The 26,299-nt window shown below is 45.0% G+C and overlaps 1 protein-coding gene across 1 annotated transcript in view; it reads left to right on the top strand.

The window, feature by feature from the left end:
• Positions 1-26,299, top strand: part of LOC137377309 (protein inscuteable homolog) — a 358,743-nt gene that overhangs the window by 312,617 nt on the left and 19,827 nt on the right. The window contains exon 8 of the mRNA XM_068046873.1: positions 9,828-9,894. Coding sequence (XP_067902974.1) covers positions 9,828-9,894 — 67 coding nt within the window. The remainder of the gene's footprint in view (positions 1-9,827; positions 9,895-26,299) is intronic.

Raw genomic sequence — 26,299 nt, 5'->3', positions numbered from 1 at the left:
GGCATGAACCTTGTAGACCAAAACACTTTTAATGACTTTGTATAGGAAAGAAAGGTTGGAGGTGGAGCTATGGTTAGCAAGGATAGAAAGATGTTGGATTTTTCTTTTTTGGAGAGGTGGAATGATGCCAGATTTGAAAGAGAGGGACAAATGCCAGGTGAGATGAAACAATTTACAAAAAAGCTGGTGGTTAAAGCCAGCACCTGTTATGTTACTAAGTCACATAGGCAAAGTTGTTCAATCCCTAATCTGTTCTGAGTTAGTTGATCTCAGTTGACGCGTCAATGAATGCTCTAGAATTGACCTCTTTGGTCCTAGAGTAAAGGTTCGAAAGTGCATGTTTGTGGACATCAAGTAAAGGCAGGATTGGAGTTGGCTGTGATTTTCCCCCTCATGGTCAAAAAGGCTGCTAACAAGTGTGGAGGAAGAGAGTTAATTTTAACTTAATCCCATCTGGCAGGAAATTGGGTCAAAGGTTTACTCTCCATTGAAGTCATTTGAGAAAGTTACCCCTTGGCAACCAATATCTGTGTAACTGTCTCACAGTAAAATCCAGTGGCCTTCTAGAGAGGAAAAAGGAGATTTGGGAGTGAATATTTAAGAATTATTCACTTTTAAAATAACACAAGTAAATCTTCTTTCTCAGTAATAAAAGGAAACTGCTATAATGCCAGCTTTGCTCGCCTTTATTTCCATATATTTAAAGTTCTATTTCATTGCTTTCTTACTTTAAAAAATGGGCAGATGATTTGAACTTATGCAATCACTTCCTTCACTAATGGGAAGCCAAGAAACTGTCCATGAGGTGTTGTGCTACATTTATGTAAGACAGCTATATCTGCAGTCTAGTAGGGACAATGTTGGTGTAACTTTGTGAGGATTTGCACTCGGTGTGGTACCCCAATTGACAGGAGCCAGAATAAAAGACAGGGCTAAAGCACAGCACTTTCCTGCAAGAAGTATCATTTTTTTTTTATTAAATCATGTTGGAACTCGTCAGAGAGTTATTTGGTGACTTATTTGTCCCTAGGAAATGTTTCATAGCACTTCAGAGATAATAATTTACTTTAAAGTGCATTGATTGTTATGTAAGCATCAGTGGCAAGCAGAGATCCCCAAACATGTAAGATGAATGATCAGTTAATCTATTTTTGGGAAGGGAAGGAATATTGGCCAGGACAGTAGGAGCACTTCCTATTCTTTTTCAATTGGTGCTGTAAGATCTTTAACAACCACTTGGACTGGAGTCTCAGTTTAACATTTCATCCGAGCAATGGCACCTCCAGCAATACAGCACTCCCTTAGCGTGATACTGTCATGTCAGCCTAGAATATGTGCTCAAGTCAGAGCTTAAGCCTACAACCTTCCACCTCAACTGAGGCAAACATCCAACTCTTACTAAGTACTCATAAAACCACCGCAGTTCAATTCTTTTACTTTCCCTATTTTTAAAAAGTTGAGAACTGAAATTTAGTTTGAGTCATTTTATTTGAAGAAGTGAATTTAAACATTGATGCACTTTGACTGAATTTCAAGGGTCACAAATCCTAATCTAGAGCTTGTACAGTGCCTACTTTAAGGTTAATTTTAAGATATACAGTGGACAAAGTCATTAGTTAATTGTAGCCTTCTGAGAGGTGGGTCACTGGAAGTAGGAGAGGATCAATTGTCACTTGAAGGATTGAAGGGCTGTCATCTAAATTTGAGATTGACATTGTAATAAGATTACCCAGCAACTCCACTCATGCCTTGTCCAGCCCATTAAAGTGCGAATATCACCATCCAGTGCAATGTTTTATTCTCTCACTGTGTTATCATCTAATGGAGTTAAAGCTCTGTAGAGCTATTTCCTTGTGTGGGCAAAACTAAAACCAAAGCAAGACATTTATAGATATGATGAAGGGTTGTATTTTTTGTAATTTATGGTTGATTATTTTTCAGTGAGAAGCCAGAACAAAAGCATAGAAATAATATTTTATGCTGTCCAACCTAGGGGTATTTTGATCAACTATTCACTAATTTAGAAATCTACATTGATATAATGTGATGACTTTAGTTAGCATCAGAATACAGACAAATGAAGTTATCAACCTTTCAAAAATAGATAGACACAATGGGCTGGATTGGCAGCAAGTGCGGGCCACACGCACCATGCCGCAGCAATTTGGCGTGTGGTGGCTCATTATAATATGCCGGTCAGGCCACTACCCCCCGCCACCCGAATCACATGGTGGGGGCTGGCTCTGCGATGATGGCAATGGCTTCAGCTGCCTCTGCGTAGGCCCTGGCACCATTTTTAAAGGCTGCCAGACATGTCGAAAAAATTGCATATTTAAACCTGTACCCACCACCCCCCCGCCATACACCTCTAATAAAATGTTACCCCTTACCCCCCAAAGCACTTACATTGCATAGTTGTCCTCTCCCTCCCACCAAAACACTTAAACTGCTGAGTTGATCTCTCCCCCCTACTAACCTCACTAAGTGCAGAGATCACCCCTCCACCCCGCCACACACTAGAAATGCAGATTTGACCCCACTTACCCCCCCTCCCCGCCCCGGCCCACTACACGTAAAACCTAAGTTGCCCCCTTCCCCACCTCTGTGGCGCCAGCTTTCCCTGGACAGGAAAGTAAAGACGCGTGAGTGCAGGCTGCTGCACAGGAGATCCCGAGCAGCAAGTAATGTTGGTGTGAATGTTATTTAAATGTGTCCATTTCCTTTATTTAAATATTTAATGTCGGGTCCTGTCGCCAAGCGGTGGGGTGGCCGCCACGGAGATTTGCCGCCACCAGGAAGATCGGGCCTGGCAAAACTAGTGTTGGACTCCGTGGCGGGCCGCTGCCAGTACGATCTTCCAGCCGCCCCCGCTACGGAGACCTATGTCGAGAACTCAACAAAATCCTGCCCTACCTCTTTGTGGACTTTGTTTTCAGAGGCCCCAACTTTCTTTCAGTTCTTCACGCAAGTACCCACTTTTCTTGTGTGGATTTAGATAGCAGAGCCCTGACAATGCATGGACCAGTGATTCTATGACCTCTGCCTACGACCCCATTAAGGTTACATTATCGGTGGAGGTCCCTTATTTGCATGGAAAAAGTGGGCACCTATCATTATTAAAAGGGCAGAAAATTTGTTCACTGTTGCCAGTTCTCGGCACTTGTCCCCTTCCTGGAAATAAATTGAGTGCCCGCTTTGTAGATGAACGGCATTTAATTTTTCTTTTTAAAAACCTTACAATTTTTCTTCCGGGTTTCAGGCCATGACCTATTATAGGGTGGCATCACATGCAAAGCCTGATTGTTTTCTCATTCAATGTTTGCACATGGGCATTTTTCAGCATGGTCACTACATACTGATTCAAAGTGGGAACCCAGCAGATTTTTCCCTTCCCTGTTCAGAACTGGGACCATTTTCAGCACCGATATTACTGCTCTGGATGAGATCAGCTAACTCAACATAAATCAGTTGTTGAACTTGAGATCTTCTGGTCAGTATTGATTATTTGGTACACAAGTGGTGCCTTAGGCAATCAAGGAAGCACATGCAATGTGTCTCATTTTAATTCATGTTCAAACTCACTGGGCTGGATTTTACCAGCCCCTAGATGCCGTGGGTCATGGCAGGGAGGCCTGTAAAATGCTGGCGGGAGCAGGCCTCCACGACCCCCATGCCGAGAAGGCCCCGCCGGACATTAGCGGCAGTGGCGAGGTCTCGGTGTGGCCCACCACCACCCCCCCCCCAACCCGATGTTTGGCGGCAAGGCCTTCATTAAAATATTCAAATGTTGGTTATAAGCATGCAAAGAACTCACCTGCCGCCGCCGGCCGTCCCGCACCGATTTTACGGCCACCGGACGCAACTCACGTGCCTTCAGAACTCTGTACGGAATTCCGAGGCGAGACACTGGTGGGGAGGGGGGAGGACTAAAATTATAAGGGCAGGGGGCGGGGGGAGCGGGTAAACTATTCCTATTGGTTGTGGGGATGGTGGGAAGGGGTTGAGGGTCAAAGATGCTGAAGTTCGGGGGTTAAATTAAACTTTTATAGAAATTTTTATTAAACTGGCACCTTTAAATATTTAAATCTCTCCCGAAGGGCTTGAAGCCCTTTAAAAATGGGGCCGGCGTCTGTGAGGTGGCGCCAGACACTGTTGCTGGGGATGTAGCGGCCGCCCCCTCTCTGTCATCGGGGGCGGCCGCTCCACCCCCTCCATTTAATTGAGCCCCCACGCATAGTATCGTGAGGGCTCTGTGGCAGCCGCTCAGTGCGGGCAGGCTGCAGACTTCAAAGCGCACTGCCACGATGTGCGGAGCGCTAATAAAATTCAGCCCTCTATTCTCTATCATGGACATAAGTGCTATAGTTTAAAATGTTACTTAACAGAGTTTTGTTTTAGGAAGGAATTTTTACAGGAAAGGTGATTTGTTGTGGAAATAATTAAAAATTAGAACTCCAATCTCTCTTGTAATGATGTAAATGAATTTCCACCATTTTTCTGGGGCTTCACAGGTTCTTCCAATGAATTTATGGTGGACAAGCGGGAGAACCCCTGTGGAAATTCCAACCGCACCTCCACCCACCCCCACCCCCACCATCACCCCCCAACTGGAGATTTTTTGCAGTTTTGTAAAAGCAGTTACTGTGAGTTTGGTCTGTAACATTTAAAGGGAAATGCTCAGACATCATAACGTTTCTCCATCAGCAATTTAATCAAACTGGAACTGAAAATTTGTAAACTTGTTACAAAGATATTTTGTTGGGAAAAACGCCAAAGAAATAAACTGCACTCAACACCTCCATTTACAGTGGTGTGCACTCAGAACCTTTCCAACACACAGAGCACACAAAGGGCTGAATTTAGTGCAGCCGTTGGGAGCGGGAATGGAGGGGTGGGGGGGGTGGGGGGGGGTGGGGCTGGAGAATAGCATCAGAAGAGTCGTCCTGCAAACTTGATGTTGTGACGTCGGTTCCGGATATAGTCAGCGGCGGGAAAGCACCAAGCCCGACGTGATGGGAGTATAATTTTAAATTGTAAGTGATTCAATGGGGGCTTGGAATTCAGTGGATGATGGACAGCCCTCACATGCCTTTGGATCCCCAGCTGTTGAAAGCTGGGTAGGCAGCCATGGACAGCATTGCATAGGGCAAGAGGGGAGCGGAGACCGTTGTTGGCTTGCATTGCTATGCACTCTGCATGGGTGGGCTTGGTCTCAGGTGGCAGTACTAGGTGAGAAGTGTCTTGGGTGGCAGTACTGGGTGGGCTTGGTCTCGGGTGGTAGTACTAAGTGAGCAATGTCTTGGGTGGCAGTACCGGGTGAGCAGGCTCTCAGGTGGCAGTACCGCGTGTGCTGGGTGTCTGGTGTTGTGCAAAAGGGTGCTGGGTGTTGGGTGGTCTGTAAGGGGGTCTTAGTTTTGGGTGGCAGTATCGGGTGACCAAACTTTTGAGTGAGAGGTTCGGATGCCCATACTGCTGGGTGAGAGAGTCGAATATCCATAAGGGTGGGCACTGAAGGCCATTAGGGAGTCTGCCGGGAGAAGTAGCAAAGAGAAAGCTGCCAAGGCAAGTTCATATCTACAAGATCAGCGCTCTGGATGCCTACTTGGCATGGGTCTCATACACCCTATCTTTTTTGCACCCATGTGGTGTGATGCAGCACCTCAGACAGAGGAGGACCAGGAGGCAGCTTTGCCTGTCCGTGAAGCTCCGTGACAAAAGCAACAGCATCCAGCCTTGTCAAGAAGGGCCCACCTGCACCGGAGAGTGTGCCAGACTCGAGTCAGCTCCTCCAACTGTCTGTGCAGCACTGTCAGCGAAGACTACGACTCTCCAGAGGGGCTGTCACTGACTTATGTGCCCTGCTGCAGGACAATTTACGACGTACGGGATTTGGGAATCACCCAATGCCAGTGGCATTGAAAATCACTGTTGCACTTAATTTTTATGCTTCTGGATCATTCCAAGGATCCACCGGGGACATGTGTGGAGTCTCCCAGGCAGCAGCCCACCATTGCATCAAGGAGGTGACTAATGCCCTGTTCAAGAGGGCCGGCGACCATGCGCACTACTGGACTGACCCTGACAGCCAGGCTGAGAGGGCCATCTGATTTGGGGCTATCACTGGATTTCTCCAGGTGCCTGGTGTGATAGACTACATGCATGTGGCCATCAAGGCTCCCACAGACCAGCCATCCACCTTCACCAACAAGAAGGACTGGTTGCATTCACTGAAAGCGTTTCCTGCAGGTGTGTGCCTGCTTCCCAGGAAACAACCACAATTGCTACATACTTCGACAGTCCCAGGTATCACAGCTTTTCAGGCACCCCACTCACCTTCAGGGACAGATTCTCAGGGACAAGGGCTACCCATTGAAGATGTGGCTACTGACACCTGTGAGGAACCCTTGCATTGTAGCAGAGGAGAGGTACAGCACTTGCCACGGTGCAGTATTGGGCTGTTGAAGATGAGATTCTGTTGCCTCAATCAATCCAGTGGAGCCCTGCAGTATGTCCCAGTGAGGGTTTCGTGTATCGTGGTGGTTTGTTGTGCTCAGCACAATCTAGCACTGCAGTGGGGGGAGGCTTTGCATGATGAAAACATGATTAAATGCCACTCCTTAACCAACAAGGACATAGAGGAGAATGCTGGGCAGGTTCAACTGGATGTTGAACCCTTGCACCGGAGGCCCATTGCTCAATTTCATACTTATCTACTTCCAGCCATCATGATGGCATCTCAGAGTAAAATCTATAAAGACTCACCTCAATGCATACAGTCTGTCGCTTCCTTTCTATTTGTCTTGCATACCTAGCGCCCAGTGGAACCACGCGTTATGACCCATGGGAAATGCTAATTGTGCCTCAACTGGCATCGACTAAGGGGGAATGATGAAGTCAGCAGCTCACAATTAAGGCATGGCAGAATAATCATTTTCCACAATGAAAGTTAATTTCAAAAACAAAAGAATTTTATCTGAGAAAACAAATGTCAAACACCTGTGAACACCAAGTGTCTCAGGGTGCTTTTCTTTATACATTTATGAGTGCTTCTACGAGGTGTAACCCTATGCTAGCAGCTGGGCTGGAGGCAAGCTGCTGATCGGCATCCTCTGACTCCAGATCCTTCTCAGGGGTGGAATTATGTCCCCCTACTACTGGAGTCTCCTGCAGTCTACCGACCTGCATGAGAGAACACAAACAAGTGTGGGTTAGGCTGTGCAGATCTCGTCATGCCATCCATGCATGATGTGCATCTGCAGAAGGGTATCGGATGTCGATTGAAGACAATCCTCATTCTCTTGCGCCGAGACTCCAGTCTCACCATCCGCTATTGAGCAGCCGCCCTTGGTGCCCGCTAACTCGAGTGCCTCCTCCTCAGCCATTGAGAGAGGCCGTATGTCAGTAATTCCTCTGCCAGTCCACAAGGTCTCCCTCCTGATATGGGCCGGTTTGTCCTGCAAGTGAAAAGAGGGAGATAGTAACAGTTCTGCTCGTAGCAGCTTCTCGTCCCTGCTGAAGTTTCCTACATGGCTTCTCGCCCTGTGTGCTGTCAGGGGAAGTAGTGGGGGGAGGTTTGAAAGAACTGCCTGTGGTTGAGATGCATACATACATCAGCCAGGATGATGCCTAACTGCCTTTGTCAGTGTTTTTGTGTTGCCTCCCTCTCCATGTCACACTAACTGCAGCATACCCACATGCAAGCCCCAAGAGGAGACAGGTATGGAGCACTCACCTTGGCAGACTGTAGGAGGTAGTTGACTCTCTTCCTGCACTGGACCCATGCCAGGGAGGTGACCCCACAGCTGCTGACCTCCTCTGTGATCTCCATCCAGGCTTGCTTGATCAGGCGGGAGGGTCTCTGACCATCCCTGGGAAAGAGGACCTCCCACCTTTCCCTTGCAGCCTGGAGGATAATCAGCAGGGAGGCATTGCTAAACCATGGAGCCGTCTTGCCTCGGAAGTGGTCCCAGTTCTATCAGGCTCTGTTTCGACGGTCGGAAGTTTTGTTGCAGCGGGGTCCAGGAATTGTGGTCACAGGAATCAGCAGCTACAGTAGTGTTGCAGGGGGTGGGGGTGGGTGGTGGGGTGGGGTCCAGTAGTCACAGGAACCAGCAGCTACAGTAGTGTTGCAGGGGGTGTGGCGGGGGGGTGGTGGGGTGGGGTCCAGTAGTCACAGGAACCAGCAGCTACAGTAGAGTTGCAGGGAGTGGGGGGGGGGGGGGTCCAGTAGTCACAGGAACCAGCAGCTACAGTAGTGTTGCAGGGGGTGGGGGGTTGATGGTGGGGTGGGGTCCAGTAGTCACAGGAACCAGCAGCTACAGTAGTGTTGCAGGGGTGCCAGCAGTTCAAATTACCATCAAAGGGCTCCAGCAGCTACAAATGCACTGCCTCACTGAAAGAGAGCAATACAAGCAGGGTTGACACCGATTTAATTTTGGCTCTAACCACTGCTGAGGGATCATCTGCACCTTGGAGACTGCACCTGCCACGTGATTGGTTGGGTCCTGCGCCTGCATTTATATAGCATCTTTCATGACTTCAGTATATCCCAAAGCGCTTCACAGCCAATTAAATCCTTTAAATACTGTTCCTCGACAGCATCATCTGAAAATACGTCAGTTTTCAAATGTACGCTGACAACATCCAGCTGTACCTCATTACTATACTTCTCTTGACCCCTCCGCTGTTGCTAAATTGTCAGACTGCACCGGATGAGCAGAAATTTCCTCCAATTAAATATTGGGACAACTAAAGCCATTGTCTTCAGCCCCCACCACAAACTCTGCTCCCTGCCCTCTGACTCCATCCCTCTCCCTGGCAACAGGCTGAGACTAAACTAAACGGTTCGCAACCCCTGTGTCACATTTGCCCCCAAGATGAGCTTCTGATCACATATCTGCACCATCACTAACACTGCCTACTTCCACTCTGTAACATCGCCTGACTTCGTCCCTCAGCTGATCTGCTGCTGAAACCCTCATCAAAACCTTTGTTACCTCCAGACTTGACTATTCTCACCCACTCCTGCCCGACCTCCCACATTCTACCCTCCCTAAACTTGAGGTCATCCAAAATTCCACTGCCTGTGATTTAACTTGCATCAAATCCTGTTCACCCATCACCCCTGTGCTTTGATCTAGATTGGCTCCTGATTAAGCAACCATTCAATTTTGAAATTCTCATCCTTGTTTTCAAAACCCTCTATAGCCTGGCCTCTCTCTATATTTGTAATCTCCTCAAGCCCTACAACCCTCAGATATCTGCATTCCACTAACTGTGGCTTCTTGAGCATCCCCGATTTTAATCGCTCCACCTTTGGTGGCTGTGCCTTCAGTTGCCTAGGCTCTAAGCTCTGGAATTCCCTCCCTAAACCTCTCCACCTCTCTACCTCACTTTCCTCCTTTAAGACATTCCTTAAAACCTATTTTTTTGGCCATCTTTTGGTCATCTACCCTCATATCGCTTTATGTGCCTCCGTGTCATATTTATTTTATAATGCGCTTGGGACTTTTTATTATGTTGAAGGTGCTATACTAATTCAAGTTGTTGTTATAAAATGTAGTGACTGTTGTAATATAGGGAAACATGGCAGCCAATTTGCACACAGCAAGGTTCCACAGCCACTAACTAATAATATCTTATACCATGTTGGTTGAGGGATAAATATTGGCCACGACACCAGGTGACATCACTTTTAAGACACGTGGGGAGGAAAACTAGAGGGAAACCTGCATCTTGAGAATGTTAAAAGTGTGTCAGGTATTACTGTACAAATCTTGTTAACTGCACACAATGTGATATTTGTTTATGTACTGTACCCAACACAGGTAGTGACAATACTGGCAAATATGGCTGTGTTAGACCAATGTGCTTCTGAGATGATACAGGAAAATGGTAAGCATTTGCTTTTCTTCTTCTGTTTTAATATGTGACGCAAGCATAATTATAATTTATAGGTTCAACTATACTTTTATATGTTGAATTTTGTGATCAATTCATAAGGCCGACCAGCATGATAAATACTTTAACTGGAAGAATCTAGATACAGTAATAAGCCTTGAGTAATATAGATTTTCCTTCTAAGTAAATTATAGTTGACAATCAGAAATAAAAATGGAAATCAGGCAAAACATTTTCATTCAAAACACAATGGACTTAAGGAAGAAAATACCTGCGAAGCCCTTGAAAACAAACAGTATGCGCTGAATTTTTCTAGCCCTCTAGGGATGGGCTGGGAGCCGGAGGCAGCCGTAAAATGGTGAGGGAAGGTTGGGGGGAGGAGGGCACGGGGTGGGGGGTGGTGTGGGGGTTGCGGGTGGGGTGGACGGAGTGCCCGTTGCCTTCCCGACACCATGCTGCTTTATCAGTGGTAGGGAAAGTCAAAGTCAGCCTTCCCACCCAGAGGCCAACTGAGGCCCTTAAGAGGTCAATAAAGGGTCACTTAAGGGCCTCTTCCTGCTGCTGCTGGCATTCTAACAGCAGCTGGGGCACCCTCCACCGCATGGGGAGACAACCTAGTAAAAGATGACAGCCTCCCTATGGACTTGAAGGGCCCCCACCCTCCTGGCAGCAAGGGCGACCCCATGGAAATAACCACCCCTTCCCTCCCCAACGACTTCCCCCACCCCTCACCTGCCTGACAGACCTGGCTGACCTCGACCCACTCACATTGGTTCCAGGGCAGCATCAGCAGCTCTTGGAGGTGGGATCTCTGCCTTTAAAGGGGTGGGAGCTCCAAAGCCAGGCAGTTAATTGGCTGATGGCAACAGAATTGGGTCGCGGCTCCCGGAAACGGGCGAGGTGCGGTTGCCCCTGGCTTTCGGTCTGCCAGCGATGCCACCGTCGCCCCAACAAAATTCAGCCCCCGGAATCGGTCCATAAGACAATTGGATGGGGATGAAATTGGTCAACGCCAGTAGTGCACTTCAATGGTATAGATAATAAGGTGCAATGTAAAATGTACTGCCAATTTACTATTGGCCCATTTTGCACTACTGAACAATTTCACCCTTGATGTGTTCTGGGAGAGGAGATATTGTGAGTTATGCAGATTGAAACCAGGCTCTGTGATGTCAGTAATTAATGTGTTTCTATGAAATTCTTTTATCTGCTATTTTTACTGAGGTGGATAGAGGAATTTTATATCAACACATTCATGTATTTGTTCCTAATATTGCAGACCCAAAGATGAGAAGGCATTTAGGAGGTATTGATCTATCAAATGTGCCAATTGAGGCAAGTGGCCAATTCCTATTCCATCCGAAATATCAATATTGTACTTCCCATAGTCCAAATCATGTATATATATTAAGTGCGTAAGTGGACACAATACTGACTGCTGGGGTAGGATTTTTGCTAAGGCTTCTGAATGCTGGCATCAGGCTCAAATGGGAACAGTCACTGAATGTAATTTTCCCCGGAGCGGCCAATTAATGGCTAGAGGGCAAGCTCGCCATCCAATGAAGAAAGGTGGGTCAGCAGATGCCATGGCAGGTAAGTGACGGAGAGGACACTTCAAAAGCGAGGTGCCCTCTCTGTAATATTACTTGTTCCTTTGGTGTGTAAACTATTGTAGGATTCACAGGACTACAAGTAATATCCAAGAATATGTGGATTTTTATTATAACTTAACTGGAATATATATATACAGCTACTATAGGAGCCGCATCTACACAAATCTCCCTCTGTCGGGCTACACCCACAACTCCCTAGTCATGTGTGACATGACATCACTTTCTCCAGTGACCTTCTCTTACAGCTTCTTAATGTGACCTTCTTAAGGTCGCCCACAGCATTCCTTATTTCCAAAGATAAAAACGTATGTGCAATATACAATGATGTTGCAGTTCAGACTGACAATACGTGAATAAAACAAAACATTATTTACAAGTAAGCAATATCATGCGCACCAGAAGTGTGACAATACAACAATCATGGACTAACTCTGAAGAGTTATGAAAAACTCACTTTGTCTTTTAAAAATTAACCTTATTTACTAAGTGAACAGTGGCTGCTGAAGACAAGGGACTAGTCTTTGTGTATTCCAACTGTCTGACAAAGGCAAAGAACAAATCTTCAAAGCGAAGAGATATCAGTTGCACCCCATCCTAAAAACATTCCAGAATTGAATGTCTTCTTCTGAAACAAAGAAGGTGTGAAGTAGCCTTGCCCTGGGCCATTGTTTGATCACCATGGGGTAGAGATCAGAACATCTACTAGGAGGTGAGAAGTGCACAGCTTTGTCTTTAAAAAGACAGCCTAATGAGAGAGCCAGAAAGAAAGAGAGAGAGAGAAGCAATATCTAACAGCTTGTGTTCCAGCAAGCCAGAAGGCATGTGTCCTGCTGTAAAATCCTACATCTACATTAGATAGCAGTGAACCAGAAGTGTCCCACCATCTTCAACTGAACCTTCAATCAAGAGAGAAATCTACAATCTACAAGGCCTGCACGCCTTGAGAACTTGACTTCCAAGAGAATTCAACTGGTTTATCGTGACACCACCCACCGCCACTCAAAGTCACCTTCCTTTGTTTCCCTCTTTATCTGTCCCTTGTCTGTGAGTGAATGCGTGAGTGGATGCAGTTGCAACAATTTCAGATAAGGCGTATTAATCAATAAACAATTGATTTTTTTGTTAAAATCTACAAGAAAACCTGTCACTCTGTTTATTTGAAAAATAAAACACTAAAAGTTTAAACCCTTATAATGAAACAATCGCTGCGGTCAGGTGGGGAGTTGAACAGTGGGAACCACCCACATTGCACCACGTGGCCATGACAAATTGAGGGTTTGAAGCCAGTGATCTGAACCACCAGATAAACAAGAGATTTGGAAAATGGGAGGACAATTGACCTCTAAAATTGTGGTTTTCTTGTATTCTTCCATTTTTTTCCTGTATGGTGTTAGAAACAAAACAGCTGGCCACATTTAATGCTAAGGAGTTTGTAGAGCAGGGAGAGATATCCCATGATAAGTTAAACAAATTAAGCATTGAAAATGTTTTAAAGTTTAGCTACAGAGGCGGGAATCACTTTCAGACAAAAAGCAAAGAAACCTGAACTGGTGAAAAATATAGCTAACCATTTTAAACTTACCCCAGAACTAGAAGAAAACAGTATGGAAGCAGAGTCTGAAAGAATAGCTCTGTTTAGAATTCAGTTGAAAAGGGAAGAAATGCATTTGCAGATGAAAAGGGAAGAGATGTGGTTTCAGAAGGGAAAAGAGGAAAGGGAGATGCAAAGACAAAGGAAGCAGCCAGAAAGTTTGAGTTACTGAGGCTGCAAACCCAAAATGAGAATGCTGCCAACCACTCAAATCTTATCCCCAAATCAGAGCAAATCTTTGATGTGCTGGACCCTCAAGACTAGTGCCAAAATTTAATGACGAGGAGGCTGAGTCATATTTTATTTCATTTGAAACCAGGCTAAAATGGCTGAAAGAAATTTGGACTCTCCTCTTACAAGACGAGCTTGTGGGTAGGGCTTGTGAAACCCTTTTCCTGTTATCAGAAGAAAGTTCCTCTGGTTATGAACAAACCTAAACTGCAATTCTAAATGCATATGGTCTGGTACCGGATGCATATAGACAGAAATTCCAATACACCAGAAAAAGATCCACACAGACTTACACTGATTTAGAAAGTATTAAGCTTATGGCTTTTGATTGCTGGATACAATCTCTCAAGCTAGAACCCTCATATGAAAATTTGAGAGAAGTGATGTTGCTGGAAGAATTTTAAAAGTAGTATTGGAACCCACATCGAAGAACAAAGAGTCACAAGAGTAAGTGAAGCCGCAAAAATGGCTGATGATAATGAATTAATACACAAATCCCTAACTCAGAATAAATTTAGGTCTAGTAACTCTTACAAGCTAGGGAGAGATAGCAGGGATGCAGATGAAGCAGAAATGGGCTCGAGAGAAAAGGAGAGCCAGGAAGGAAAAGCCGACCAGTCTCCAACTTTTAATAGAAGGATTGCAGGTGATAAACCAGTAGGGATCTGTCTGACATGTTTCCAGGGCTTGCTGGCAAATGCTTGAAGGTTCCCTTAGTAAAACTTTAACTACAGCGTAAGTTGGTTATCGGGTAGCGACAGTCGGAATCTTTTCGAGCTTACCTGTACAGTGGGTAGATCTATTGCTGGGCAATGACATGACAAGAAGCACAGTATTGTACCCATAGGGTCCAGAACAGTCCAAGGAGACTGGGGAAACTGAGGTGAGCAAACAAAACTCTGTACAGCAACAGAGGGCTGGGTAAGTCCCAAAAATTCCACAAGGGGCAATAAAGCCAGAAGAATTTAAAAGACCCAGAGGAAGCCAAAAAGATGTAAAGAAGCTAAGATAAAAGCCAGAAAAGTTGAAGGAAAAGCACAAGTGATATGGTTAGCCGAAACCTTTTTTAAAGATTTAAATAGAGACGAGGAAAGTTCCCAAACTGGAAAGCCAAGAGTGAGGGAGATGCCTCACCTAGTTGAAGTGCCACAGGGGCATGCAGTGGATGTTGAACAACCACCTTTGAGCAGTAGTGCTCAAGAGGGAATGGGACAGATTAGGGAAACACTGATTTCTGAAGTAAAAGGAAAAGGGAAGGTAACATATCCTAATGTGAACCAAATTTGTGAAAATCACAAAAAAACTAAAAGTGAGGTCAGTATGGATCTACCCACTGAAGAATTACATGATCAGGTCTCCAGATCCAAAGCTAATCAAACTCAACAATTGAGATTCAGAACCCAGAAAAAACAAGGGATAGGAAGAAATCCCAGATGCCTCGCAGGGGCTAATAAGCGATATATCACCCACAATCACCCTAATAATAAGAACTATCAATGTGCCAGAACCTGAATGGTTAACACCATGTATTGTAGAAGCTGTAGTTAAGGGGTTAAAGCTTGTACAGAGAACCTTGCCACAAGAAGTAACAGAAATTTGCCTACTACAAGCTTCACCAACAATCACATGGTCCTGGAGATTAACATTCCTAAAGTAGTATAAACTGGTGCGAAAGAAACTGCAACCCCATTTGACAACATGTAACTAAAAGAAATGCAATTTTTAATGGTACGTTATCCAAAGGAAGGATGATGAAAAAACTTAAACTTGAATCTGAAATGGCTGTTACAAGCTTGCCAGCTGCAGCAGTTGTAAAATGGAGGAGTGAATGAAATGAATGTGCACAGTGGTGTGACCCGAAACTTTCTTACTGTTTCTTTTCCCCTTCATTCTAACCCCCTCCCCCCAAAAAAAACATAAAAATAAAATCCAAGGAATTTCATTTTTCCCATTTTTGGGGAGGTGGCACGCACGGCAAAAGTGCAATGATACAACAATCATGGACTAACTCTGAAGAGTTATGAAAAACTCACTTTGTCTTTTAAAAATGAACCTTTATTTTAAAAAGTGAACAATGGTCCAAAATGGCCATCGAAGACAAGGGATTGGCCTTTTGTGTACTCTAACTGTCCGACGAAGACAAAGGACAAATCTTCAAAGCTAAGAGGTGTCAATTGTACCCCATCCTAAAAACATTCCAGAATTGAATGGCTTCTGAAAAAAAGGGCTGGAATTTGTTCTCAGCCCGATGTCGGGTTTTGTGGCAGGGGAGCTGGAGAATCAGTGTGGCAGCAGTTCCCATGGAACCCAACATTGGGATTGCTGGGCCAGATCTTCCTGGGGGCAGGATAGGCTGACAATGGCCTTCCCACCCAGAGGCCAATTGAGGCCTTTATGTGGCATATTAACAGCTACTTAAGGACCTCTTCCCACCGCCACTGGGATCTTATCAGTGGTGAGGGGCCCTGCGTTGCATGGGGAGGATGCCTTGGAAAATGAGGCGCCCTCCCTGCCGTCCTGGTGGGGCCCTCCTCCATGGGCAATTTGTGGTCCACGGAAGACCCCCACTGGGAACCAATTCACCCCAAGATTCCCCCCTCCCCCTGGACCAAATGTACATCCCCCACCCCCCTCGCCAGGGCCTTCCGGACTGGCCCCAGCCTAACCTAACCTTCAATCAAGAGAGACATCTGCAATCATCTCAGGTCTACACCCATTGGGAACTTGACTTCCAAGAGAATTCAACAGGTTTATCATGACCTCCACCCGCCGCCCGCCACCCCCACTCAAAGTCACCTTCCTTTTGTTTCCCTCTCTATCTGCCTCTTGCATGTGTGAGTGAATGCGTGAGTGGATGCTATTATGGCCAGGTGAGAAAGGGGTCTAGGAGTTCCCTCTCAGCCTTTGCCTGGTTTGACCGTAACAGGGTTTAATTTTTAAAACACCGTGTTTTTAGCTTCTCCTCAGTGAATCCTTGTTCACTGCTCTCCAATTGTAATGGCAAAGAAATCAACCAGACAGGTTTTCTTAGATTTAAACAAGAAAGGTGTGAGTTTATTAACCTTAAAACTCTAATTCAGTTAAAACTACTAAAAATACACATCACGACCATGCTAGCATGCATACGTGATAAACACACGCAGATAGAGACAGAAAAGGGGAAAGAATCAAGAGCAATAGCTGGAGTTCATTTACTGTCTTTTGAGTTTGATGTAAAGTCTTTGATTGCAGTTCAATCTTACCATATCGATGGGGCCCAGTACACTTTCAAACTTGTTTCAATGGTTTCCTGTCTTGAGGCTTAGTTTCCTTCCATGGGTCCCTGTCTTTACGTGAGAGGGAGAGAGAGAGAGAGACCTTCCTTTTCTGTTGTCTTCAATTTGACTCAAACTGTTCTGTGAACACAATTCAAAACCAAACCTGGGCCAGCAGGTTAGTCATGTGAACAGCTTTTTTCTTTAACAAACTCTCCTGTGTTTTTGTAGATTCTCCATCTTAGCAGACACCGTCAGTTGGGGGCGGGTGAATGGAATGCTGGCTTTTTATACATTTAATGTCTGGTGATCAAATTTCATTTGGGTTAATTGATCAGGGAGCAGTTCCATTGTCTTCTCCAAGCAACTGTCTCTCAGAATGCAAATGTTTCCAGCCACTGCTGTGTTCTCTTTAAGCAAGTCATCTTTTCAGTCCAGCAACAGTTTAAAATTAATGTTTCATATGACAAAATTAATATGCCTCATTCTTGACAGGTGCGGTTTTCATAGCACCTCCACCCCCAGTGGAATCAAATGCGATTTTTAGAAGAGCATTTCATTAAAAAAGACAAGACGGAAGAGGAAGACAATATGCATCTCTCTCTTTCATTCAAAAATCCTGAAACTTGTTACCGCCTGTTTTTTCTTGGTAGCAGTGCTGCTTTAAACTGCCTTTTTGGCATCCCAATAAACATGTTATTTTTGGGGAAGTTTTTCAGTTTGCACATTTCCATGACTGCCATGGGGTATTTCTTCCCGTTGAGGTCTGCAGTGGGAGGGTTAGATTTAATTAACCCTAAGTTGGTGTTCTGCTCAGGAGACTCAGTAGTGGGTGAATCTATTTTGAACTCTCAGGGCTTTGATGAGTCATGCAAGGGCTTTTCACCTTAGGGGATGGTTGGTTCTCTTTTCTTCTGATTGTGGGGGCGGATTCCTTGCTAATCTTCCCTTTGTCATCTGGGACACCCCTGCTTGCAGGTATTTGCCTCGATTCTACTGCACTCCCCTGCGGCACTTCGACTAGATGAGGCATCACCCTAATGGTTTCTCTCCCCTCTTGAAGACTTTCTTTGTCTCTGCAGGTTTCTGTAAATGCTGTTAGCAACTCTGATGGGGTGCATCTGGTTTCTACATTTACGTAGGAGGACAGGGGGTCTGATAATTCAAACATTTCGGCGTTGGTTGAGCGGATAGTAAGGGTTTCAATTTGGGATTCTCGGATCTCCTTTAACCTATCCTCTTTGTCCCTTTTTCCCCTTTCCTCTCTAACTTTTTGCTAGCCCTTTGCCTGTCTGTCCCCTTTTATTCTTGGCAGGGTCCCATACAGGTCACCAGCCATCTGTTGGAGGGCCTCCAAACACCAATACAGGACTTAGGGGTGCAGATTTCACTGTAGGTTGGGGTTTCCCCTCAACCTGGCACATGTGGCAACTCCTACATACTCCACCACATCTTTGTGGAGTTTTGGCCAGTCAACCTGCTGTTTTATGCTGGCTTTGGTTTTTCGTAAACCGACATGTACAGCCACTGTAATCTCATGGGCCATTCTTAATATTTCTCTCTGGTACCTCTGCGGCACCACTAACTGGTGAACCACTGTCCACTCCTTGCTCTCAGGCCTGCGAGGAGAACGCCACTTCCTCATCAGTACCTCATTCTTTAAATAGTAGCAGTCAATTTCAGATTGCTTCAATTTCAGACTGGGCAGCCTGTGCTAACTCTCTCAGTACTGGGTCAGCTTGCTGAGCCTCAGCTAGGAAAGATCCATTTAACTCATTCCCTGGGTCTTCTAACTTTCCAAAGGAAGTCTTGGACAGACAGACCTCATGGTCATCTGCCTGCTGTGCCAATTCAGCCTCCTCTGGGGGAGCTGGTTTGGTCATGGCCCGATTCACTACACATTCAGGAAAACTGCAGGGGACCGTCCTGCCACTGCCCTGTCTCTCTGACCTCCTGCGGTCTCTCTTTCACTACTGGGGAAGCTACCACCTTCGTCCCCACCAGATCATTACCTAGGAGCAGGTCAACCCCGTCCACAGGCAAACTAGGGACAATCCCTCCAGTCACTGGTCCTGAAACTAGTCTGCACTCCAAGTGCACCCGACGTAAAGGTACAGGCATACATTCCCCTCCAATACTATTCACCACCATTCTGGTGTTTACCGCACTCTCTAGGGGAAAGGTCAGGCCTTTTCCCAGTAAAAAGGATCTATTGGCCCCTGTGTCTCCAAGGATTACTATGGGCTTGCTTGCCCCACTCAAGGGGTATGGGGTTACTCGCCCTTCAGACACAAAGTCCTGATAGCCTTCAGGAACCCTATTAAATTTTCCTGCACCTACGGCAATACATTTTCTGGGCATTACTACTGCCACAGTTAAAGCCACAGCTTGGTCTGCTGTGCTTTCCATCAGGCTCCCTTCTCCTGCACTGAGCAGGTGTTCCCTGATTAACCCTGCATGTTTTCCCCGTAGTTTCCAGCAGTCACCTCTTAGATGACCTGCTTTATTACAATGGAAGCACGCAGGTCTCCGGGTCTCACTCCTACTTACAGCACTATCCTTTTTGGCTGGAGGAGGGCCCCCTGTGTTTCCTGCTTTTCTTTCTCTCCCCGGACTGCTTAGGCTTCTATCACCTTCCCACCCTTTGTTCTTTTCGGATTTGTGGGGGCGACTCGGAAAGATTTTCCCCTGGGGATCCGACTTATAGATGAGAACAAACTAATCAGCCAGAACTGCAGCTTGCCTGGCTCTATGAACATTCTGTTCCTCTACATGGGTTTTTATGGAGAGTGGGAGAGACTTTTTAAAATTCCTCTAGCAAAATTACCTCTTTGAGATTTTCATAGCTGGGTTGCACTTTAACAGCCCTCTGCCGCTGGTCAAAAGCCAGCTGCTTACTTCTCTCAAACTCCAAGTAAGTTTGATCAGCTTGCTTCTTGAGGGTTCTAAAGTTTTGGTAATAGGCTTCCGGTACTAACTCACATGCCCCAAGGATAGCATTTTTTGACAGTTCATAATTTGATGAACTCTCATCTGGCAACAGGGAATAAACCTCATGGGCTTTTCCTGTTAACTTGCTTTGTAACAGCAGAGTCCAAGTCTCAGCTGGCCACTTTAACTGCCTTGAAAGTTTTTCAAAAGTTACAAAAAATGCTTCCACGTCTCCCTTGTTGAATTTTGGAATCAATTGGGAAAGTTTTAGCAATTCTGTACCCAGCCCTGAATTATGTTCCTCCATATTGGCCGTACTTTCACTGGCGTTACTCTGTCACCCCCTAGTTAACTCAAGCCATGTCAGCTCTCTCTCCTTGCATTCCTTCTGAAAGGTTCTTTCTCTTTCTCTCTCCTCTCTCTCTTTCTCTCTCTCTTATCTTTCTTTCTCTCCTGTCTTTCTCTTTCTCATTCCTCACGTTCCTTCTGAAAGGCTCTTTCTTTCTCTCTTTCCTGCCTTTCTTTATCTTTCTCCTTTCTCTCTCTTTCTTGAAATTCAAGCTTCCTCTGTTCCAATTGTATCTTTGCTCGCAATACCCTGTCAGAGTCTATATCTCACCTATTCTCCTTCTTCAGATTCGAGGGAAAAATGGTTGGCCACTAGTCTTAGGAGTTTAGACTTTCTAGCCTTGGCACGGACAGTGATTCCACACTGCTCAGCCAGTTTTTTCAACTCTTCCACAGACAGTGCTTTTAACTTATCCCAAGTAACTTCACCCTGGCTTAGGGAGTTTCTGGCTTCAATGGCAGACATGTTAATATTCTAGCACACACAACCACAGGAAAACCTGTATTGAAATCTTTTCTCTTTTTGATTGGGATCAATTTGACTTCCCACTTCCAATTTCTCAATTTCTGTGGGTCAAATCCAGATGCTAGCCCTCAAATGTCTGTTAAAACCAGATGAGAAAGGGGTCTAGGGATTCCCTCTCAGCCTTTGGGCGGCACAGTGGCGCAGTGGTTAGCACCGCAGCCTCACGGCTCCAGGGACCCGGGTTCGATTCCGGGTACTCCCTGTGTGGAGTTTGCAAGTTCTCCCTGTGTCTGCGTGGGTTTTCTCCGGTTTCCTCCCACAAGCCAAAAGACTTGCAGGTTGATAGGTAAATTGGCCATTATAAATTGTCACTAGTATAGGTAGGTGGTAGGGAAATATAGGGACAGGTGGGGATGTTTGGTGGGAATGTGGGATTAGTGTAGGATTAGTATAAATGGGTGGTTGATGTTCGGCACAGACTCGGTGGGCCGAAGGGCCTGTTTCAGTGCTGTATCTCTAATCTTTGCCTGGCTTGACCGTAACAGGATTTAATTTTTAAAACACTGTTTTTAGCTTCCTCTCGGTGAATGCTTGTTCACTGCTCTCCAATTGTAATGGCAAAGAAATCAACCAGACAGGTTTTCTTAGATTTAAACAAGAAAGGTGTGAGTTTATTCACCTTAAAACTCTAATTCAGTTAAAACTACTAAAAATACGTGACGCGATCACGCTAGCATGCCTACACAATAAACACACACGCAGATAGAGACAGAAAAGGGGAAAGAATCATGGGCAATAGCTAGAGTTCATTTACTGTCTTTTGAGTTTGATGTAAAATCTTTGATTGCAGTTCAATCTTGCCATCTCATTGGGGCCCAATGCACTTACAAACTTGTTTAGATGGTTTTCTGTCTTGAGCTTAGTTTCCTTCTGTGGGTCCCTGTCTTTGCGTGAGAGGGAGAGAGAGAGAGACCTTCCTTCTCTGTTGTCTTCAAATTGCAGTCTGACTCAAACTGTTCTGTGAACACAATTCAAAACCAAACCTGGGCCAACAGATTAGTCACGTGAAAAACTTTTTTCTTTAACAAATTCTCTTGCGTTTTTGTGGATTCTCCATCTTAGCAGACACCCTCAGTGGGTGGGGGGCGGGGGCGGGGGGAAGGAATGGAATGCTGGCGTTTTACACATTTAATTTCTGGTGATCGAAATCAATTTGGGTTAATTGGATCAGGGAGCAGTTCCATTGTCTTCTGCAGGCAACTGTCTCTTAGAATGCAAATGTTTCCAGCCACTGCTGTGATCTCTTTAAGCAAGTCATCTTTTCAGTCCAGCAACAGTTTAGAATTAATGTTTCATATGATGAAATTAATATGCCTCATTCTTGGCAGGTGGGGTTTTCATGACAGTGCAGTTGCAATAATTTTGGGATAAGGCATATTGATCGATAAACAATTGATTTTCTGCTTTTTAAAGACTACAAGAAAACCTGTCGCTGTCTGTTCATTTGAGAAATAAACCACCAAAGGGATTAAACCCTAATAACAAAACACATGCTGCAGTCAGGTGGGGAGTTGAACAGGGGGAACCACCCACATCACACCACGTGGCCGTAACAGCAAGTTTAACACTTTCTAAAACATAGAGGAATTTTGCTTATTCATCCCAATCTTGTCATCATAAATCTCTTCCCAGAGCTGAGATCGTCTTGACTACTCCTCTGAGACTCTGGTTAGCATATTCTTCTTCTGTGCTCATAGCCTCTGTACATTCATCGTCAGATTTTGTCTTTGAAAGTGTCCACGGTGCCACAGGGTTGTCACATGTAGTGTTGTCATATAGCTCTCTGTGTTAACTTCAGTTCCATCTGAGAAAAGCACCATTGGGTGTCTGGACCTTATACAATCTGGGCTGATTGCATATCCTAGCAACTTCTGCAGGATACCAAGTTCCCGACGCATGGTTGAGGACTCTGAGCTTCTGTCCTACTCTCAATCGAGCTAATTCTGGTCCTGCTTGCCTGTCATATAATACCTTCATCTTCCTTTGTTTAGAGAGAAATATAGCCTTTACTGTGGAAAACTTAAGACAGATGATGACTAGCAACTTCACCAATCACCAGCAATCCCTCTGGCCTCTGGGTACTTGCTACAACAAACTGAAGTCTGAGGCGAGATCCCCGGTCATATTGCCTCTTCATGTCAAGACTCCCAGCCTTTGTGTCATCCTTTACATGGACTATCCAAAACACTCGAACTGTATATTTTATACCATCTTCGGTGCATTATTGACTTCATGTATTGTGACAATTCATAAACCTCAGCATACTGGAAGACTTCCCAGTTGTGTCTACAATATAAAACATTTGTAGTAGCCACTCGGAGCTCCCACAGTTGCACTGTAAGGTTATCACTCCAAAGCACTAGATTGTAGATAGCTAGTTTCCAATTTCTTTAAATATATGTCCTTACGGATGGGCAGAATATTTGCACTTGCTCTGGTATCAATTTTCACTCTGAGCTTATGCCTACTGCTCTTTTGAGAATATATAATCCTGATCATGGCAAATGCCTCAGATTGCGTAATGGCATTGACATGTTGATCCAAATTAACTATGTGAAATGCTTGCTCGCTGATCGTACGAGTGCATTCTTCATCTGTATCCTCCTGGCAATCTATCTCTTCGCTGATCTGATCTACCTGCTTGGGCTTTTATTGTATGTTAGCATACCTTTTGTTACGTTTGCCACCCCGTCTTGCAGACATTCTCCCTGCATGTGATCTGCCAGCATTCTGGTGTGCATTATCTGAGCTTGGCCTTCTGCACTGCCTTGCCCAATGTCCACGCATGCCACAAGCTTTGCACTGATCCTGGTAGGCTGGGCAACTGCAAATTGGATGAGTCAGGCCACATTTGTCACAAGGTATAGCAAACTTCTGAGCCTTGGTTACGATACCAATTGTCGTAGCCACCCCCAACGCTTGTAACTGTTGGCACCCAGCCATGGTGGCTTCAAATTTCCTTCCATCATTGAGTAGTGCATCTATGCAGTGCCCTTTCTTCTTTTCTAGCAGGTCTCTTTGAAAGGCCTCTATTGGGGTTGACCTGATTACTAGCTCGTTCCGACAATTCAATATCTGCGAAGTCACATTCCTGAGCTTTGTCTCGGCACCTTGCAACAAACTGGTTAATGGAGTCATCTTGCCTTTGCCAGTAGGTCCTAAGCTCAAGCCTATGTACTCGGAAATTGACCTTTACCTTGAGTTAATCTTCCAGGAATGCCCATAGCTTGCTTGGGTCCTTCTGATCCTTAGCTGACAATCCTGATGTTTTGATCCATTGCAGGCCCTCATTGCCCAGTGTGATCTAGAGTTTGATATCTTGTTTCTCTGGTTCACCCACTTCTTGATCCAGGAAACACAGTTCCAACTGTTGTTGAAACAGTTTAAATTCAGACACTATGCCTGATACCTCCCAATCCATGATTGGATACCTGAAAGTAATTTTTTGAATGATCATACTTTTTTAAAATAAATATACGACTTTTTACAGGATTTCTTTTTCACAAGCACGCTTCTTTTATGGGCTCTCTGCTCTACAGGTACAGCTTTCTGTTCCTTTTTTGACAGGTTTGTTTTTGCAGGCTTGCCCTTTTCTAAGAGTGAGATTACAGTTGCCTTTGCTTACACAGCTTGTCTGTTTTTCTTTTAACGTTGAGCTTTTTTAAAACTGAGAGTTTTTTTTCCTAGGGGGAGCACTTCAACTTGCAGTACTGGCAGCTGCCACAGCCAGCCTTTTACTTTGAGATGGACCTCCAGTGGTGCTGTTGAGCTTTTCCTGCTTTTTCTGGCTTAGGCCCCACCCACATAGAAAAAAAATAAAGCTGTTATGACTGTAGCTACTGCTTTGCAAATTTTTTGACCCACTGCCAGATTAGTTGAAAGCTCCAATCTCCAGGCAATTTGCCTACTGTACTCACAGAGTTCAACACCTCATGGGGTCCTGTCTGCAGTCACCGAACTGTTGTGAGGTCTCCTGCCAACTGCTGTCTGCCTGAATCTTCAGTCACTCCAGGTAGGCAATTAGCTGTTCTTTGTTCTTTCTTGGTGTGTTCTTCAGAAAAAAAAAATATATGTTGCCATGGTGTGATATTTGGTGGTCTTCAGAAAAATAAATCCCAAACATTGCCACCATGTAATCTTATTTGTTCCTTTAGTGTGTGAACTATTGTAAGATTCACAGGACTACAAGCAATATCCAAAGAATACATGAGGTTTTATTATAACTTAACTAGAACATATATACACAGCTACTGCAGGAGCTACATCTACACACATCTCACTCTGTTGGGCTACACTCACAACTCCTTAGCCATGTGTGACTCGACAACACTTCCTCCAGTGACCTTTACTTACAGATTCTTAAAACGGTCCCTTCTTAAGGTCATCCCACAACTCTTTCCAGCCTTTTTAAAGTTTAAATAAAAAAATGTTTTTTGCAGCCAGGCCTCTAAGCCTGCCTGGAATGCTGGTTGCCTCCATCCCCACCACCGGAAGGCTGCCTCCAGGCAGCTAAACTGTCTCCTGCTGCCTCTGAGAACCTGGAGGTCAACTTGAAAATCCCAATTGGACTCCGTTAACAGGCCTTAATAGGCCTTTAATTGGTTTAATCGGCTACCCACTGTGAGTGAGGGGGTAGCCCTGCCATGCCCCGTGCTGCCTCTGGGACAATGGTTCAGGGGTAGGATGGAGCCAGGGAACTGGCACGCGCACTGGCAGTGTTTTTTTTAGTGCCCTCCAGCCTCCATTCCCGTCCCCGGTGGGGGCTGAAAATCAAGCCTCTGGAGTATATCACTTTCATCCCTACTCCAATTCAAGAAAACATCAATAACCCTAATCCTTGGTTTCCTACCTGATTTTGGTAACTCATCAATCCTTGCTGTCAACGCCTCCAAAGTCTTTGGCAGGTTCTGGCATCATGCACTCGTAAATATTACATTATATAGCATTTCACCAAGTTGAAATTTTGAACTTTTGAAATTTCAGCAAAGGTGAATTGGCTCTCCAGTTCTTTTACAAATTGGTCTTTCCATGAGGGGTTTATCAGAACTCCTTTCTCTTTTCTTTTTTCATATCAATAACTTCCTCCACTCAATGTCTAACTCTTTTAGTACCATTCTAGATTGACCAATCAATTTTGTTCAGATTAAACATCCTCTGTTTCAGTGCAATGGCTGAATTATTACATCTTGATCTTCACTATAGCTTTCAATGTGACAATGAAAGCCTTAGTCCTGCAAATTTATGAGCCAGATTATGACAGTTCCAGCAGGATTGTGCTTGCCAGCATTGATTTAGCAGAGTTTGCAGTGCCTGTGGTAGGATGCCTTATTTATATGGGACCAGTGGACACCTGTTCCATTATGGACATGTCTCTGATACCCAGCTGCCTGAAAGTTTGGCACCTGCCTGCCAGTGGATGGGCTGGGGGATCTGATGTAGCTCCCCTGCAACCTCTTTATAAGGAAGATAACAATGATTTTTTAAAAAAATCTCCTTTCTTTGAAAACATTCCATGGACCCACTTACACCCTTCTGGAAGCTGATGCACCTCATCTCTCTCAACACCACTTAACTTTCTGAAAAGCCCAAGTCTATTCAAGGCAAATGTCGCGCTAGACCCCCACCTCCCAAGAATGAAGCACATCAATTTTGTCATGAACATTGATTTTTAACTGTTGTTTGTGGAAGGAAATGACTTGTTAAACAGATCAGCAATGGCTGGAAAAAAACATTTACGAACTAACAGACATCGAAGGTGAAGAAGTGCATTCCAGGGCCTGCTCAGGAGGATACAATCCACAAGGGCCAGGACTAGTTAAACCAGCTGGTCACATGAATAATTAGCTGTTCCAGGGTTTTCTTTTGAACTGGCCACAGAGAGTTTGAACTGAGAAATACTGTTTGC

Source organism: Heterodontus francisci, chromosome 14 (genome assembly GCF_036365525.1).
Source record: "Heterodontus francisci isolate sHetFra1 chromosome 14, sHetFra1.hap1, whole genome shotgun sequence".
Taxonomy (NCBI): domain Eukaryota; kingdom Metazoa; phylum Chordata; class Chondrichthyes; order Heterodontiformes; family Heterodontidae; genus Heterodontus; species Heterodontus francisci.
This window is presented reverse-complemented; position numbering and strand designations above follow the sequence as displayed.